The 19913-nt window shown below is 35.5% G+C and overlaps 1 protein-coding gene across 3 annotated transcripts in view; it reads left to right on the forward strand.

Annotated features, from left to right (window-relative positions):
- Plod (procollagen lysyl hydroxylase) overlaps positions 1 to 19913 on the forward strand; it is a 210222-nt gene that overhangs the window by 84770 nt on the left and 105539 nt on the right. For all 3 annotated transcript variants that reach the window (XM_081737177.1, XM_081737178.1, XM_081737179.1), the window contains 3 exons: positions 197 to 396; positions 14532 to 14663; positions 19064 to 19185. In XM_081737177.1, the coding sequence (XP_081593303.1) occupies positions 197 to 396; positions 14532 to 14663; positions 19064 to 19185 (454 nt within the window). The remainder of the gene's footprint in view (positions 1 to 196; positions 397 to 14531; positions 14664 to 19063; positions 19186 to 19913) is intronic.

The raw sequence follows: 19913 nt of genomic DNA on the forward strand, positions 1-19913 counted from the left end.
CTGAAAACGTTTAACGGGCTTCATGTAACGCTATAATAAAAACATGATAGTATAATCGTGATTTTTTTTATTTTGGAATTCCTGCAGAAAATTTTTGACATACAAAAGCTCATCGCAGAAACAAAAGGAAAGTTCTGTCATCGGGGTATAGATCTAAGGTGTATGATTTTGTAATGTTTTTATTATTTATTTTTAGGTGATGTTGAATTGAGATTCAGAGGGAAAGAAGCCTATTTGCAGAATACTGCATATAATACAGTACCTCTTATAGTCCATGGAAATGGTCCCAGCAAAACAATCCTTAATACGCTTGGCAACTACGTTGGAAAGAATTGGAATCCAACTGATGGATGTATGAATTGCATGGATAATACTATTAATCTGGACAAATTAGATGTAAGTTAATTAATCAGTTACAGCAACACTTTTCAACTTGATTTTATTTTTGTAAAACCTGCAGTTTTTCAGAAGGGATAACATATTACTGTGTAAATCGGTGACTTATGTATCGTGGAATATTGTTACATGGAAATAACTTTATTCTCACTTCGCTAATACTAAATTCTCCTCTATATAGGCCATCTGTATTAAACATGCGACTGTATACGTGCTTAGTAATATTTTTCTCTCTTGGAAATGTATTTTCTAATAATTCTTTTCGCCCTCTTCACTGGTCCAGCGGCTATCGTGTATGCCTTTGTTGCACTGGTCCCGCGTTCGATTCCCGGTGGGAGAGCACAAAAATTAATTTCACTATTATTCACTTTCATTAATCATACGTTTCCTTTAGCCTACAAGGCATAACTATGGGACATTAAAAATAAATCAATAATGAATATTCTTTTATAATTGATTTGCTTCTAAAGATGACTATCAGTGTGATAGGGCAGATGTTAAAAGAGGATATTAATTGGAAGTAACGTAATCTAAAAATGCAGGAAGCAATGTTGTACATTACTTTTCATTTCTATAGCTAGCAATTTTACGTGCTGATCGGTACTACAGTTCAATGAAACTTTTCATTCTCAGGAATTCCCAAAACATCTAAACGAATGGTAATCTAATCAGACGACTGTGCAGATGTCTTGTGCTATAAATGTTACGTTTCGGTTTTGCCTTAAAAACACTTTTCCATCCGAGGAGCATTTGCAGAAGATTAACTGAAAATCGATGAAAATCGATGAATAGACTCATGTTGCGAAGCGCATCCTTTCATTTATTAATCTTTCGACAAAAAGAGATTACTGTAGAACTTTAGTTGTAATTGGTGTGCTGAATTAATAATGATTGTGTACCTGTAACAAATAAATAGATATATATTTATTACATGAACTATTTTTTTTAATATCGAAGAACTTATTTCCGTATATGCTTCATTATTAAAATACAAAAATTCGTAGTCGATTAGTTTGTGCAGTAGAAAAACATAAATCGTCATATATATAGTTATTTGAAAATACACTTGTATATTACAACTAGGTTTATTTTCAGTGGAAGGGTCGCGGTCGTTCAGTGGTAGAACGCTCACCTCTGATGTATGGTGTTCTTGGTTCGATACCAGCTCAACCCAAGTGAGCTTTGTGGTGGATAAATGCCATGTGCGTGGGTTTTCTAGGTTTTCTCCCGTTTCCTCCCACTTTCTTCATTCCACCATTTCATTCACTTCTCATTATCACCGTCTCTTTTAGCGGGCATGACCGTGACACGCAAAAATTAAAAAAATCATTTCATTTTCAGTGGAAGCAACAGTGGCATATTGAGACATATGTCATTACATTAGTATTAAAAAAGAAAATTTATGTGATAAACTTGGTTTCTAAAATTTCTCCGATTATGATATTATTTGACGAAATTACAGTAATTCTAATTAGTGATTTCAGTTATAATAATATCATAAATAAACTCAACAGTCTTTCGAGTTTTTGTGGTCAGTCACGAAAATCGTATGCTTTCCTTTTATAAATCCATAGTCGTTCCTCTTCTACCCCAACGTTACAAATACACTTTCGACATTGCTTTGAATGATACAAATTAACTATATAGTAATTCCAGCTATTGCAGATTTCAAATGATAAGCGGCATGGCCTTGAGTTGGCTTCACGCGGCGTCCAATTGGCTTTGAGCGGTGTTGACAATTCGCGACAAGCAGTCCTGCACGCTGACTTCTCGCGCTACTGCGAATCTTGACAATACCAGAGGCGCTTATTAGAAATATTGTATTAGCACATCAACTGCTCACTTTACGAAGTAGAGAAAAGAACTACGAGCACATACGTGAAAACTACATCTTTTATGTCAACTGGTTGTTATGATACACGCTTTTAAAGGTTTCCATATAAAACAATTAGTAAAACGAGCGATGAGTCCCGCGTCTAATTTCCAGTGGATTTTTCTTCAATTTGGAAATAGAACTCAACTTTTATTACAGAACAATCATGGGTGTAACCAGCAGGTTGTTCTAGGGGAACATTACTTTCAGGGGAAGGAAAGCTTTTCACACATTTAAAAGAGAACAAATGATCTCTTTCAGAATATGAAAGCATTTTAACTCACCATACACAATATACACATGTTATATTTTCACGATGCTACCTTATCAAAAGACGAATCTTGATAGTACTGAGTTGAAAACCGGATTGTAGATGAATCAATAAGCTATTCATAAGAAAACAAATGCTGTTTATAACAGTCTGTTTATCTGACTTTGTATTTATATGGGTTAAAATAGTAAAGGAAAAAAACTCGAAAAAATATCAAGTCAGATATTATTATGCAATAATCTAATAGAGAGTTCATACGGTGTGCTCCCAGTTAGGGAAATGAGAATATAAAGCCTATGGTTAATTTTAGTTGTTTTAATTAGGTACAGAAACCGTATTGATGATGTTTGATTTTTTAAAAAATTTTCATATTTTATTATAAACGTCCCTAATTTGCATTAACTATTAAATAAGTTTATTAAACACATACCACGAACCTCATTTTGGAGTTGGAAATAGTTTGGAAAGACAGGGCCCCCTTTTCCCCCGCGGGTACACGCCTTTGGAATCTGATTCATATATATATATATATAATATGCCTAACATCGTAAGAACAAAGTATGTTAAGTTCGTAATATTGTTTTGAAATTTACTTCGTGATAAATTCTTCCTTATTCGACAGAAAAAACGCAGTTTTTTTTTTCCTTCACGTTTCACTACCTTACATATATGCGACCACTTATTCCCTCTTTCCTCCTCCAGCAGGGATTCAAAAGCACCAGGCGTCTGAATGGTGTCGTAAATTATCGTAACCCAAAACAAACTCGATCATATGGACTTGCTTAGGAATCAGACGGATTGTTTTTGCGTGACCTAGACCAAGCCCAAGAATGTTATTTGTTATGAAAACTGAGAAGAAAACAAAGGGGCTAGTTGTGTAGGAACGTAACTTCTCTTCTAGCACAAACAGAATTCGTCAGTGTCTGGGTTACTTTCTTTCGTGGTAGTTCGTTTCTTCTCCAAAATTATAGTTGACAATGTCTTTAAGCAAACCGAGTACAAGTGCGGAGCTTTCTTTAAAAAAAATAAAGAAAATAAAGTGCTACGAAATCAGGCTCGAAGAATTATTTTTTTGTGTTTACTTTTTTTTTCTTTTAGCCCATGATAATAAATTTACAAGACTCAGATTCAAACAATGACAAAATATTAACTGACATAGACAATAGTGAAAGTAGTGTTGAAGACGAGTGTTTAGCATATCCATTGGAAAAGTTAATAGGTAAGTAATTTAATTGCTATATATACTTCTAGGATGCAGAGTCAAAATTCTTGAGTTTGCTGGAATAGTATATTTACATTGCGAATAATGTTGCCAATGTACGTGTCATAATCTCAACTGGAGGAAGAGCGAGAAGGGAAAGGGGAGTCCATGACGGCAACACCGCGCGGAATATCGCGCACCATTGGCTATTGCCCGTGATGCTTTACATCTGAAACACACAGTAGATAGTTCCATTCTAGGTGCCGGAAAAGTAGATGCGGTCCCGAGCTAATGACGCGTTAAGCGGTAATCTTACAGATACTTTCTTCAGTTATGTGTTGTAATTTTCGCACTTCTCTATTTGTTTCTGATACCTACGTTGGGGAATCGTTATTCCAACTTAATACATATATATTGATAACATTAATGTGTACTAACCAAAAGCAGTTACATAAAAGTAAATATTGTTCCAACTGAAATAATCTATCTATTAAAATGCTACAATAGTAATTAAAAGCGACTGATCTCCAACCTATAACTTTGGCTTTCAAATCTTTCATTTACGGTTGTGTGTGATTTCACGTTTAGCAGAGACAAACATAACATATTGAGTATGTGTACTTTAAATAAATTAGTTAATACATCATTTTCATAAAGTTTATTTTTAAAATTATTGTTCAAAGACTTTGTATTTTAATAAGCCTTCTCTAAAATCAATGCACGTGAATTGAGCTCTTTTAAACTATATGTTGTGGACGTTTATATGTTTGTGGTCAGTCCTTTCGACAATGAGATCTCGGAAACTACAGGCTCTAGAAAGATGGCGTTTTCACTGATCGATTGCAAATTTCATGTAGATTGCCCAGTTCTAATTGAATATTTAAAAAAACATGGCCACTATTTCTTTATTACATTTTTACGTGTACATTGGAAGTGTTGAAAAAAACTAAATCATCACATCCTACGCATTATACATTCCAACACCACATTGTTGTATATAGGGGTTGTATATGTCTCAGGCGTTTGTTTCATGGCCAAATAATAATGGAAAAGGAGGGATAACCATTTCTCCAGTCTAAGATGAACTTTTATTTTTGGAGTGTTTTGCCCAATGAACACCATATATAACTGACATTATAATTAATTGTGTATGTATTTGCTTATTACATACTGCATGCAAGTAAGAAGAAAAAAAAAACCACTAGTCATACATGAATTAGAAACTCCAACCTGAAGTATGCTCAAATCTTGCAACGGTGCGAGATATTGAGAAAAAATAATCGAAAAAAGTCTCCCCTTTATTATACCCCTTGGCTTTTTTTAAATCAATACGTCTTTCACTTGTGTCTATAAAGAGACATGTACAGATGTTGTGAGAAATGAGAAGGAATTTATGCTCATATGCGAATGATGCGCTGTGTAGAGAGCGCAGGTTCAGCTAGTAGTGATAATAATTGTACAGACAGGTAATTTCAGTGCTTTTCTACATTTTAATTACAACTTTGGATTCACCCAATTTCTTTCTCAGACAGGCTTATAGAACAATAGTATTAAGTTGTTGCAATATCAGCCTACGACATGTGTTTCACACAGGAAGCTGAATCACAACTTACATATAAAATCGAATATACAGTACATATAGAAATGTTCCTTTGAAACAAGCTGCCATGAAAATTGATATATTTTTTACGCAGAATGTTTTATCTCGTACAGATAAAGTACGTAAAGTGATAGATCTTATCGAAGAAAGAAGAATAGACATATTTGGTCTTCGTTGACAAAATGGAAAGGTCAAGAAGAAAAGTGGTTCATAAGGACCTAAAAGAATGCATTGAGGAAGTCAAATATATATTTCAGAGAGAAGCATGGCAATTACAGTAAAAGATCACGATCTTACAATATAGATTTCACAAACTGGTTGCAATCAAGAAAATAACGTTTAAAGAGGTGCTAGAGAGAGAAATACAGTAAACTGCTGAGTATCCGATCTAATGTGGCGGAAGGGCAAGCCGGATAACAAAAAAGCTTAAGTTCACTGTAGTACACTTAAAATAATAATAATAATAATAATAATAATAATAATAATAATAAAACATTAAGCATACCCCAAGAACAATTTACGAATACAGTACTGTACGTATTGTACAGTTATAATTGGGAACAGCGGTAAGCGTACTGTACTGAGGTTCTTTACACACTGACGAAACAATGAACAAGGAGCAGAACGCTGCTCTTTCCCTGCCACAACTTGTATTTTACACACGACACGTAGAAAGATCGTAGCAGACGCCCGCTTCCAATGCCTTGCCTTCCTCATTTAATTACCTCCGAATATGGTTAAAGTAACTCAAGAGCGTGAACGTTGTTTCTAGCATAGGAGTGGATGGTGATCATAGATTTTTTGTTTCAAACTTCGAGAACAGAAAGATATTTTAAGAAAACCACTGTAATACAAGAGAAAAAACTTCAAAGTATGAAACCTCCAGAGCCAAATAGTAAGAAACGAGATCGAGAAAACTTCCCCAACGTCAAAATACAATGTTAAATCAGAATATAGGGAATAGGAAATATTTAATGAAATATTGATGAAGACAACGAAAAAAAATAAAAACATGTGAGAGGACATTACAGAGAAGAAAAATAAATCCTACACAACAAAACAAGAAAACAAATAACAGCATAGAAACTACAGATATTAGTCCGAGAGAAGTAGATGAAGCCTTGAAATAGATGAGAATAATTAAAGCTCGCGAAAAAGATGAAAAAAATTATACAGGCTGCAGATCTATTGTATATTGGCTCCAGAGGGTGCTGAAATGTGTCTGGAAAGACTGAATAACATTGAAAGATTAGTGAAGAGAAGAAATCTAGCAATTGTCAAGAAGAAATTGTAACAACTACTATGGAATAAAATTAACAAACCTATTTGTACAAAAGTTTACCAGCAACAAATGTAAGACACAAGCGAATTTAACATGTGAGTGAACACATACATGGTTTTAAGACAGGGAGATCAATAGTTCTAGTGTTCTCATTGAAACTTGATTAAAAAGAGCTTAAATACGGTAAACAGCCTTAGCAATTATGTCTAGATCTCGAGAAAGCATGTGACAACATACCTAGGGAGTACATGTGGAATGAATTCCAGCAGAGTGGAATGAAAGAAGGAACACTGTGGTAGATCAAACAACTCTATGAAGTGCAAAGTTTGACGAACTATGGAACTATCGAATAGTTCGAGTAGAAATTCAGTCTAAAGAAGGATATTGTTTTCTCTTATTTATTCAGTGTCGTTATGAAAGGCCTAGTTAGAAGAATAAAAAGAACAGAGAAATAGGAACATGTCTATATTCGCAGATAACTGAATAGTTGGGGACAAACCGAAAAAGTACAATGACAATTGGATGCTTGGAACAAGTATACAAAAAAAAAATTGTCCTCTATATAAGTCATAGATGACTAACCTTTTTAGGTTTGAGGGCTACTTTTAATTTCAGAAATCACGAGCGATCTATTTATCTGGTTACTAATCCCCTAGAAGAACTATAAAACAATAACAGTGATCGATACAGACAGACAACCGGGGGCTACTTCTCAACTTGCCGGTCGATGAGTTAGCTACCTCTAGTATATGTCAAAGAAAAAAATGAAGTTTTGATCATTTCAAGAAACGAGCAAATATAAGTTATGGGGGAGATCAATAAATATAGTGAAAACTTTGAAGTGGCTGAGTCAGAAGTGGCAGCAGATGGCCGAAAACAAACACAAACAATAACTTAGAAGAAGACAGCAAGGAGTATGATTGATGGCTATATAGTAACTGTACGCTAAAATGGTACTTACAATACATGTCTTGTACCCATAAGATTTAGGATTTGGATTTCTGGGCTTTCGGCATCTAAGGTCATTTAGCCCTTCACGATTTGAGGGATGACGTCCCTCGGCGAGCACACAATCCGGGGAAAGGGAAGGAATAAAGGATTGGGAAAGGAAGGAAGCGGCCTGGGACCTATAAGTTAGGTACCACCCCGGCATTTGCCTGGTGTGAATGAGGAAAACCCAGGAAAACCTCAGTCAGGGTGGCTGGCCTGAAAAAGCTGTTACACTTTTTTCGACCGAGTGACCCCACCGGGAATCGAACCCCGGGCCGCTCGCACCGAAGGCGAGAACGTTAGCTACTACGCTTTGTACCCATAAGAGTCTGCGTTACAGAACCGCAAAACCCAAGAGGCAGAAATAAGATTTCTGAGAAGCATTCTCAGAAAGACAAGAGGAGATCAAATAAGAAATTAAATTATAAGAAAGCTTCAAACACAGTAATGTCCAAGAAAGAGTAGAAGAATCTAGGTTACATTGGAATTCTTTGAACATATAATGGAATGAGAAAACGCTTACGTAAGATTTTAGAAATGAAAATGACAGGGAAACCACCGTGAGAGAAGCCAAGGAACAGATAGCAAGAAAACACGTACGTAAGATTTCAGAAAAAAAAAAAAAAAAAAAATGACAGGGAAACCTCCATGAAAGAGACCAAGGAACAGATGGCAAGATGAAGTGCAAAAGAATGTGGAAAAACGAGGGAGATGAAGGTTAGAGGTTCAGGATGAAAAACGGTGGAATTCAAATGGTTGGTTGGTTGCTGAAAATGGGAATTTTGGTGGATGATGATTATGTGGGCTATCATGTTTCGCTATTAACTAAGACTTGCCTGGTTGTAAGATGTTTAACAACCAAAACCTTTTCAATGAATACACCCATCATCTTCAGCGGCGTTCTTCAAAACTTCAAGTGCTTTTCTCAGTCACATCTCTTTTCGGCCATGATATGTAGGAATTTTGCTGGTATTGTTTGGATGTTCTCAGTAATAACTAGAGTCCGGATTTTTATGTAATATCAACCCCCTAAATATGTACATAAGTACGTAACAAAAATCGCTTAAAAATGTAAGAAATATGAAATATTATATAAGAATAGGTAACATTACATATGTTACATATTTAAGAAAACGTAATATTAACACGCGTATGAGTATGCAATATTTAAACGAATTATAAAAATAAAAAGGCAAATCTACTACACTTTATCCTGCTTAATGCAAGTCCCCCAATGAAGTGAAATGCTTGAATAGCTGAGACAGCCATACGTCACTGACGTGACTGATTGCAGGATAATAAAAATCAGACGCGAATGAAGGAAGATGTGAATCGGCTAGAGAGAAACAGGAAAGCCTCAAGAAAAGCAATGCATACGGCATTTGTACGTCAGAAATCTCATGTGGTGAGGTGTGGTCCCGTTTCAAATCTAGAACCTTTTACACTAAATGCGCATCCGTCACCATGGCCCAATCTTGAAATGAATTATACGCAATATACAAATTTAAATACTAAAAGCATCTTAAGACGAAATATATTGTTTTATATATATTTATTTCATGCAGGGAAAAGCAGTCCTATATCTTTTAAACAATACCAGCTGAACTAAGATTGAAAAATATTTCCACTAATGAACATTTTTAATTTGAAATAAAGTACTTACAAAAGATGTGCCTGCAGTTCAATTGTGTGTTGTTGCACAATGGGTTACAAGGTACATTTCCAAATGATCAGAAGTAAAATTTTGTCGGCGATCGGATAAAATATTCTTGTATGCAGAGAATGATCTCTCCACATCACATGAGGTAACAGGAGCGTATTTCAACAGCGGGATGTTGTTGGGTGAAATATCTTCGGGGGGGGGGGGGGGTTCTTGTTTCACCACTGAGAATCTCACACACTGCCAATAGACTGTCGTAACCCGGGTTTCTTTCCAGTACTGCATTTAGTTTCTTTCGAACTTTTTCTCCTACATCTCCACACACACCTTGCAGCAGTCTCTTTGCATCTTCTATGATTTCCATGGATTCCCGAAGAGACTGCCCAACAGTCTCTAGCTTTTTAGTGCTTGTAGGTAACCAACCAAAATTGCTGTCTATGTTCGCGATATCACACGCTACTTTTGAGTCATTAAACAGTTTCTGAGCAATGCCAACTGACACAGCAGACTCCGATGGAAATAAATGAATAACAGGCTTAATTTTTTGAAAATGTTCATTGTAGAAATGTACTGCCTATATCCAAATGCCCCATCGCGTTAGCACAGGCTCCGGAGGAAGTGGCACGTCTAGCAGTTGATCTCTGTAAACTTGAACACGTTGTGGCGCCTTAACAAACCTTTTTTTCGTGGAAGAAACTAGTTGATTTACTTCGCAAAAGTTGTCTCTCACCTCTTCAGCAACACGCTGAAGAGCATGGGCCATACAGGTGAAATGAATTAAGTGAGCGTAAAAAACTGTAAGTGCTCTAGCCGCTTTTAAAACATGTACACTGCACTGTCTGTATAGAGAACAAGGACTTTTTCTCCTGAACTCCTCCCGGCCACAACACTAAGACCATCGTTTAGAAAGCGAGCAATCGTGGAATGATTCGTGCGTTCCAGCCATTTACTCGCAATAAGATAGGATTTAGATGGAACATCTTCACTTAACTTTCCAATCACTAAATTTGCTACATAACGTCCCAAAACGTCTGTTGTTTCGTCCACAGAAATCCAAATATATGAACTACCTATTTGTGCCCTAATGGTATCTACAACTTCCCTATAACAAACTTCGAGATAATACTTTCGAAGAGTGGATTCGTCAGAATTCGACGCCCGCAGTACTTCTCCAGAAAAGTACGGTATTTTGGCACTTGAACTTTGTTCCAAGGAATGTTTGCTTGGCACAAGTCTTTGAAAAACTCACTCACTGAAGTATCTTGATGCATTTGTGTTGAGTACTTTTTTTTTTTTTTTTTTTTTCAGTTCGCAAATTTTTATTTCTTGCATGGAGTGCACTTCGTACATGTTCTAACTGAGATTTCATTGAACATCCATTTTTTTTATTTTATTTTATTTTATTTTATTTTTTTTTTATTACACATTTGGCACAACACCACTTTACCGTCCGTAGTAAACGCATCATCGATAGTTAACCACGACCGCAATTTCGCGGATAAAGTTGAGGTAACCGGAGTCATTTCTAACTTCGACGGTCAATACAGAACACGTGCGTTTTGTAACTGAATACTAGAGTACTATCCTCCTGTCATTCAGTTGAACAAGCGAAGTTCTTTGAAAACTTAGGATACCTGCTGCAGGGTGGATTGATTTAAATCAGTCTGATTTAAATCACGATTTTAATCAAGATTTAAATCACTTGATTTTTTAAATAAAAATCGTTGATTTAAATCAAATTCCGAAATGAATTAATTTAAAGTGAAAGTAAGTAAAATCCCGTTTCTGTTCTGTTATTTCGAGTATGGAAGATAATAATCATAATACAATAAGACTCAAATGTATGTAAGCACAGTATGAAAACGAGTATCATGTAGAGAACGATCAGGGAAAATCCCGTTTGAACGGGTAACGGGTGAACCCTGCTTTCTTCTCTTTGTAACACAGGGTTTTAAAATTTCTATTCCAACGGGAAAGCACCATGGACATTTAAGATGAAAACTCTTTTGTGTCCACGTCTATTTGTTTGTTTCCAGTTATTTTAGAGGGGTCCGATCCCCTCCAAAACAATAATAATAATAATAATAATAATAATAATTTTAAAATTTTGGGCGAAATTTATGTACTAAATACATAGAAGTTCCTCGGAATCGTAATACGACAAATTTTGGATGCGTTAAAATATCGAATAACACTTTTGATAAAGCGCATACCTGACCCCATTGCAGAACACGCCGCGATCTGCGATGTGATCGCAGAAAATTTGCCGTGCCTGTGCAGGAAAAATTGTCAGAGGAAATAAAATAGCCAATAGAAAAGTATAAAAACGTGCCTGCTATGTATAGATGTCTTAAATGCACGGACAACTCGCATTTGAACTGTTTTTCACGTCACATAAAGCATATTTTTAACAATCACAAGTGTTTCTTCTCCTGGAACTGATCATCTTGATTTTTTTTTTTTTTTTTTTTAATTCCTGCAGAAAATTTTTGACTTACAAAAGCTCATCGCATAAAGAAGTGAAAGTACTTGAGAATACAATCCTGAAACGAATATTCGGAACCAAAAGGAACGGCAATGAGAAATGGCTAAAACTTCATGATGATGAACTGCATAATTTATACCGTTCAGCAAACATTGCTAGGGTCATTAAATCTTGGAGGCTCAGGTGGACAGGGCATGTAGTTAGAATGGAAGAAAGTAGGAACGCTTTCAAAGTTTTAACTGGAAGTCCAATCGGAAAACGACCATTAGGAAGGCCTAGGCGCAGATGGGAGGACAATATTAAGATGGATCTCGCAGAAATAAGAATACAAAATAGAAATTGGATTCAGTTGACTAAGAATAGAAGCCAGGAGAGCTTTAGTGAACATGGCATTGGACCTTCGTGTTCCATAGGTCATAGAGTTAGTTAATTTTAGGCGAAATGTACTTTATATGTATTTCGTGCCGCTAGCTAGTTCCAATTGTTTAAAAATATGCCTCTGCCAAATATCAGTAACTTTCGTGAAAAGAAAAGTGTCATGTTGATATACATTGCTGTACTTTTTCCTTAATGCTTAAGAAACATTGTTTGGGATTGAAATAGGTTAACAATTGGGAATTAATTCAAAATTAAAACACAATACTTTCACTTAAATGGCATAATTAACATTTAATATTAATTCCTAATGTTTTTTCTTCAGTTCACGACTCGTATTATACGAAGAAAAATATTTGATTTAAATCAAAAAAATCGATTTAAATCAAAAAAATCAACAAAAATGATTTTTTTGAAAAAAATCATGATTTTTTTCCACCCTGACCTGCTGTGATATTGCCAAGTCGCCAGCTTCTTGGAACGAACTTTTGCAGTAAATTCCTGGAAGCACACTAGCAGGCTTAACTTGGATTGCAGGATTTGCTTTCATCCTTTTTCCGTCCGACCTCCGATAACAATTAAATAGACTTCATTTTAGGAATTTCCTGGCCAGTTGCCTGTCAGGCACGTGATCTGTCTTCCTCCAGAGTTGAGAATAAAGGGCTCTGCTAATGTACCCCGGAGGGAGAATTTTTACTTGTTTCTTCTTAAATTTCTTTTGTTATCGGCGAAAATTCTGTGAAACATTTTTTGACAAATAAATAAATAAAAAAAAAAAAAAAAAGAGAGATTTCTCTTTCGGTAAAGAAACACCGAACAGTCGGAGAGTTTATTTTTTTTATTTTAAATTAAAATTTCAGTAAACGCAAAATTTTAAGACAGTTTTATGTTAAAAAAAAATATGTAGAAACCATAGAAATATGTACTCGTAATATTGGTCAAAATATGTAATATGAAACTTGAGTTGAAGCACCCTACAGGTGTGATTCACAAAAATTTAAGGACGAACCTACGTATGAAGGAAAAGATACGTAATTACATACAAATCCGGACATTAGTGATAACTTTCTTATTGAAATACAAAGTACAAGTCAATGGGATAATTCATAACGTGACCTCTGCATATTTCTAAACGCTGAATATCCAGAGATGCGATTTCTATTTTGCAGCGAAATTTTTCGAATTTTTTGAAGGTTTCTTTAGCTTGCAGCCAACTTGAATAATTATTTACGGAAATATACTGACGCATAATTAAAATCGTACGTAAAATTATTTAATTACCGAACCATTTTTAACGGTAACTTCCATCATCTTATTTCCTTGAGTAATCACGTTTCCGACTTTAATTAATATTTTTGAGAGCCCCCAGGCTTTAATAATTTCTATTTATCAATAATACCCTCAGCTAAGAGTAGTTTACTAATAGAAATATAATAAAAAAATATTCTACTCCTTATTTATTGTTCATAAGATACGTTTCAAGAGTAGCAGTCCAAATTCAACGTATTGTTGGTGATCAATCAAACCCAAAGGAACTTTGAAATGTATAATAACAGTTTTTTGTTGTGCTTAATACCAAAATGTTAGTAATACTATGTACAAATATTGCGTAGATATCATTATCATTATTATTCGTGTTCAGCTAAAATTGAGACTTCAGAATAATTAGCTTTAGAGATATTTTTGTTCTTGATGTAAAATTCCTGAACTATTACGTCATTATTCTTTGCAAATGAAAAGTATTATTCTGTCGTTCTTAATGGCGATTGAGTCAAAATTGTTCTTAATGGTGATTGAGCCAAACTTTAGAAATCTCGAAAGTGATACTCATTTAATTTGGAGGAATTCTGATTTGTGGTGGTGTTTAGTATTTCTCTGTTGTATGTTCTGCTATCTCTTCAATCTGATTTTGTATAAATTACGTAAATGGAGTTGTTTCTTTTCTTTTCTTTCTTTCTTTTTGAAACTGTGAGTTTGAGTTTCTGATTTTACTTGAATGGATTGCGATTCTCATTTTGACTTCTTCTTTCGGATTCTGGAGTGCAAGAACATTCAGAAGTGATTTTCTCCGCGAATTCTTATTTCCGGAATTAGTACCTTCTTAATATCAGGCACAAATTGTTTGTTCTTCGACTTAAACTTATGTGTATTTTTAGGAATGTTGTGAACAAAGGCATGCTCTAAAGTGTCTCTTTTAAAATGACTGTTTATGTTCCCTTTATTTGTTCTGATTTTTGTACGCAAATTTATATAGAATTTGAAGTTCACTTTGTTCCTTCATTTCTTTACACTCAGAATGAGATAATTAATATATATTATTGTAAGTTGAAAGAATTATATTTAGTGCATCTTAGAATATGTAGTAAGCTGTAATTTATAATTATTATTTTAATTTCAGATTCAAAAATATCCGACTGTTTTGATGGCAATATTCATCGAACGCCCGATACCTTTCCTAGAGGAATTCTTCATTAAATTGGAAAGTCTAGAATATCCCAAAGAAAAAATACATCTTTTTATTCATAATGCTGTAAGTATTTAAATTTAACAAAAATAAAATATCTTAAGCATAGTAGTAATGATCAGCTACTTTATAATTTCACTTAAAAATTACAATAAAACATTTTTTCAAAGTGATAAAATGATGTAGATACAGAAGTGTTCATTGCGAGGGACCAAGGTTCTATTGTTCATAGAAGTACATGTTTGTTCTGTTCTCACATTAAAGTGTAGAGCCCTTTGTGTTATATGTCCTTGGTACTGAAAAGGGACTTCAAACTTGTAACAGATACTTCGTACCTAAGTTTTACGACCAATAAAATAGAAATCAGACAATAAATGTAGTGAATCATTAAAGAACTACTAAAACTTAGGGAGAATCTAAGCAAACTGTTCCTCCACCAGAAATTTACATGCATTGGAATCTTTGCGGACTAGAGGTAACCTGTTACCGTTGAGTCACGGTATTGGTACGATTGTATTAACTACAAGTGAATGAGACGAAATAAGTTATTGAATGATATCTTGAAAGGTGCCGCTCCACTACAAAATTATATTTCATGACGTGAGATAGAACTCGCGTCTTTTAGCATCCCAATCCATCTTGTGAAGTATTTCTGTAATTTTAAGTCCTTGCAGACATTAGCCAGCAAATCAGACCAGAGATATTCACCTTCGCGAGGGTAGCCCTCTCGAGGGCATCCTCACCCTCAAATTCCCTCGTCCTCAATGACGCGGGTGCGAGGACAAACTTCGACAGCGAGGGCAAGGGGAAATTCCCAGCACGAGGGCGAGGGCGATGGACAACTCCTTTCGCGAGGACGAGGGTGAACGAGGGCAAGAGCCAAATGTCACTGCGAGGGCGAGGGTGAACGAGGGCGAGGACCAACTGTCACTGCGAGGACGAGGACAAGTTTCGACAACGATGGCGAGGGTGTGCGACGGCGAGGAGAAATTCCCAATATGAGGGCGAGGGCGATATACAACTCCCATCGCGAGGGCAAGGACCAACTGTCACTGCGAGGGCGAGGGTAACTTCCACTGCGATGGTGAGGGTGCGCGAGGGAGAATGACAAGCTTCATTAACAACAACTATTTTGAATTTGCTGTTTGACTATTTTGGAGGAATATAATATTTAAAATAACATCTAATATGTCCCCTAGATGAAAAGGTGGTGTCATAGCAAGATTAGAGATTTGTCATATTCTTAATTTCATTGATTGCAGTAGACAATTGAGGAGTTTGATGCAATAAGGGCGTAAGTCTGAAACATGCAGTTTGAGAAAAACGATGTTGAAAATTTAAGTAGTGATTTCTTTCTTACATAAAACAATATAATATGGAGCATTTTATTCCGATATTGAATTGAAATATTACCTGGAGACTAAACAAGAATGGCATAAGCCACAAATGCGTTTGACGAAAAAAGGGCGTAAACTCGCTTATGCCCTTATTAATCAAACTCCTCAATTTCTACATAATTATTAAAAATAATAATGCAAATGAATATATTTGCATGTTTCTCATGAAAGTTTTCGGATAGAAATAGCGCTACGTTTAGAAGCGAGTGTGCCTCATTGTTGCTCTGCCTGTGCTAGAGACTTTTTAGATAAACAGTGTTTACACTGGTAGACAGACAGTCACTCACGTCATTCAGCAGTAAATGACGATCTTAAGAGCGCTGATATCTGAACAAACACAATCTGTGAGAGAACCAACAGAATGAAGTAGATCAGATGGAAAAAGACTTGATGGACTGACTTTTGTTCATAGATGGCCATTTTGCACAGGGCTCGTGCTCATTTCTCTCAACTGGACTCGCGTTCACTCTGGCTCTGGCTCATTTCTTTCAACTAGGCTCGCGCTCGGGCTCAGTTCGGCTCGCGCTGGTTTATTTTATTGAGGCTCGCGTTCGCTTGCTCCCGGGCTCGCGCTTTGTTATTAAATGAATAGTTTATTAAGTTTCTGACTAATTTTTACGTGAGTAAAACAAAACGAGAGAATATATCCCTTGACATTTCTTCTTTTGATTAAAGAAATCTCTTTCTGCAAACACAACAGACGAAAATAACAGCAAAATGAACGATCTTTCCACTATGAATACATAACAATACAATAGGGTGTGTATTTTAATTACGAAACCAAAGGAAAAATCCTACTCAAGACATACGGTGAACTGTAGTCCTGCATACTGCTTTGGAGTACTAATTTACTCCTTCTGCATACCTTAAGAAGACTCGTTGCTACATGAAATGCAGGGTGTTCAGAATTCCCTTCATATACTATAAAATATTTATCCTATCATCATATTCATTCTGTGTGAAATACATATATTTCATTATTATTACGAGTCTTATTTTTACAAATTTGCTTCTGGTTTTGTGTTTTGAAGACAAGTAAAATTAAGAGAAATTATTTCACGTATGGACGCTTTAGCATATATTTCATTTAAATAAATCATCCACTTATAGAAGTAAGTTGATGATTTATTTATATTCATGTGCAAAATTTGAGAATAATGCAAAATTGCATAAAACTGTTGTGAAAAAATCGTAAATGTATTGAGTTTATCTTAAGACAAACCTTTGGCCGTTTGCTACTTGGAAGTATCGTGTGAACTCGTGTCCCACAGAGTGCTATCTCAAGGTTTACAATATTCCACCACCGTTTCAAGGTCTACACTGTGACCTGTATGCCAAACAACCAGCAAGGTGTGTTCCATTCCGCGACCCCACTGTAAGAAAGGGTTCTTTAGAAGTGGTGCAGAAAACATCACCCATGGACCCAGGAAAATGGAGTCATGTTCTGTTTGCAGATGAATCCATGTTTAATCTCGCCAGGCGTTTTTGACGTGAATTCGTCTGGAGAAAGCCTGAAACATGGTTCCATCCAGCTAACATCACTGAACTGGACCATTATAGGGGTGGATCAGCCTGGTTTCTCACGCCTCTTCATGTCTTACCATGGGATACCGTAACAAATGTATAGTATTAGGATGACATCCTGGACATGTATATTCTACTGTTTCTGGGTACAATGGTCTCCGATTTCATTCTAATATATGATAATGCACGTCCCCGTTCCGAGTGGGAAATGGTGGAAACTTCATAATGAAGAACTATATAGTTTATACCGTTTACCAAACATTGTTAGGGTCGTCAAATCAAGGAGTCTCAGTTGGGCAGGTCACGTAACCAGAATCTAAGAAAGTAGAAACGCTTTCAAAGTTTTAACTGGAAGTCCAGTCGGAAAACTACAAATAAGAAGACCTAGGCGCAGATGGGAGGACAATATTAAGATAGAGCTCGAAGAAGTAGGGATACAAAGTAGAAACTGGATTCAGTTGGTTAAAGATAGAAGTTAGTGGAGAGCCTTTGTGAACGCGGCATTGAACCTCTGGGATTACATAGGCCATAGAGTTAGTTAATTAGTTAGCACGTCCCCAGCGAACTGCATAGTAGATGAGTACTCTGAGACTCAAGACATTGGACGATTCAATTGGCCCAGTCGAGCCCATAGAACATGAGTGGGAGATGCTTGATAGGCAAATTACACATTGCTACATGGTACCAAGATTAATTGCAGAACTCAGGAAGGCACTGACCCAAGAATGCCAAGCCTCATCTCACCCGCTTATTCATAACCTGATTCTCAGCATACAATCAGGTTGTGCTGTATGTCTTCCAGTGCAGCAAGATCGCACATATTACTGATGTCCCTGTACGTAACTTTTTTATTTATTTATTTATTTAGTTATTTAATACCACATGGGTACATTTCCTGATTTTCACGCCTCTGCGTTTTCGTTCCTGTAACCCATTATGTGCACTTTCTCACACAGTTTTCAGTCTGTTGTCAGGAGTTCCGCCTATCATCAATATATGGCTAGTTCGCTGCTTTCTGCGTGTGATAAATCCTGCAATCACATTATTCTTAAAACTTACGCACATGAGTGTATTTCACATATCTTTAATAGAATATGAAGGCAATTCTAAACACCTTGTATTTTATGTAGTAACAAGTCGTCTTAAGGTGAACAAAAGGAGGAGTGAGTTGATGCTCTGAAACAGTACGCAGGAATACATTTTACTGGATGATTTCGGTAATAGAAAACTTTTTTTTTTTTCATAATTCTTCCGTTAATTTCATTTTTGTTCTGTTATTTTTTTTTTTTTGTGTGTGTTTATTTTACATGTTTCTTGAAAAGTAATTTTAAAGCACGGTAAATAATGGAAAATCGCCTGGAAGGTTTCTTTTCAAAGTGTTCCGATATGTTTCATACAAAGACACACACACACACTTTTATGTTAACTCATGAATAAACATTACCTGATTCTGTCGAAATATGTAACTAGAATTAGAGAAAATGAGTGACATAGCAAGTATTACTATGCCACCACAGAAATGTAATTACATGTGTTTTATTTCAGGATAAATTCCATACAAAGCATGTAGAAGAATTTCTTGAGAGGAATGAGAAAGAGTATAGAAGTGTGAAGAGAATTAACCCAGAAGACAATGTAAAGGAATGGCATGCAAGAAACTTTGCGATGTAAGTTTGAAGAAATCTTTTTCATTCTTAAATCTATCATAAAAGGATTGTTGTTACGTTAATTAGTTCAAATACAGTTTATGAGTACTGAATTCATGTTACCTGTGCGAATGAACCGGATACAATGTTTCACGGAAATCAGTATCTAATACTGACGTAGCTCACCTTTTGAATTCTCAATTTTCAGCTGTTGAATCAGTGACTGGAAAAAGAAGAACATGTGACAACAGTTTATTTTTGAGGAACGAAAAACAAAACCGCTTACCGGAAATAGCATTGCTTATATAAAAGTATTTGTGTTGTAAATTTATAACGTATAATAAGACTGTACATTTCCCAACGTACCAAAAACGCAATGAGGTTGGATATTTAGTTATACAGGAATTAACTATTTCAATTTTTCCCCTTTATTTTGGGAATATTCCCCTTTTTACACTCACTGATTGAATTGAATAGTTAGACTAGAATACAGCAGACAGATAAATCAATTTTTTGCTTTGCGTTGTTGTTGTTGTTGTTACTACTACTACTACTACTACTACTACTACTACTACTACTACTACTACTACTACTACTACTACTACTACTACTACTACTACTACTACTACTACTACTACTACTACTACTACTACTACTACTACTACTACTACTACTACTACTACTACTACTACTACTACTACTACTACTACTACTACTACTACTACTACTACTACTACTACTACTACTAC

The sequence above is a fragment of the Thermobia domestica genome, chromosome 13 (assembly GCF_964235325.1).
Source record: "Thermobia domestica chromosome 13, izTheDome1.hap1.1, whole genome shotgun sequence".
In the NCBI taxonomy this organism is placed as follows: Eukaryota; Metazoa; Arthropoda; class Insecta; order Zygentoma; family Lepismatidae; genus Thermobia; species Thermobia domestica.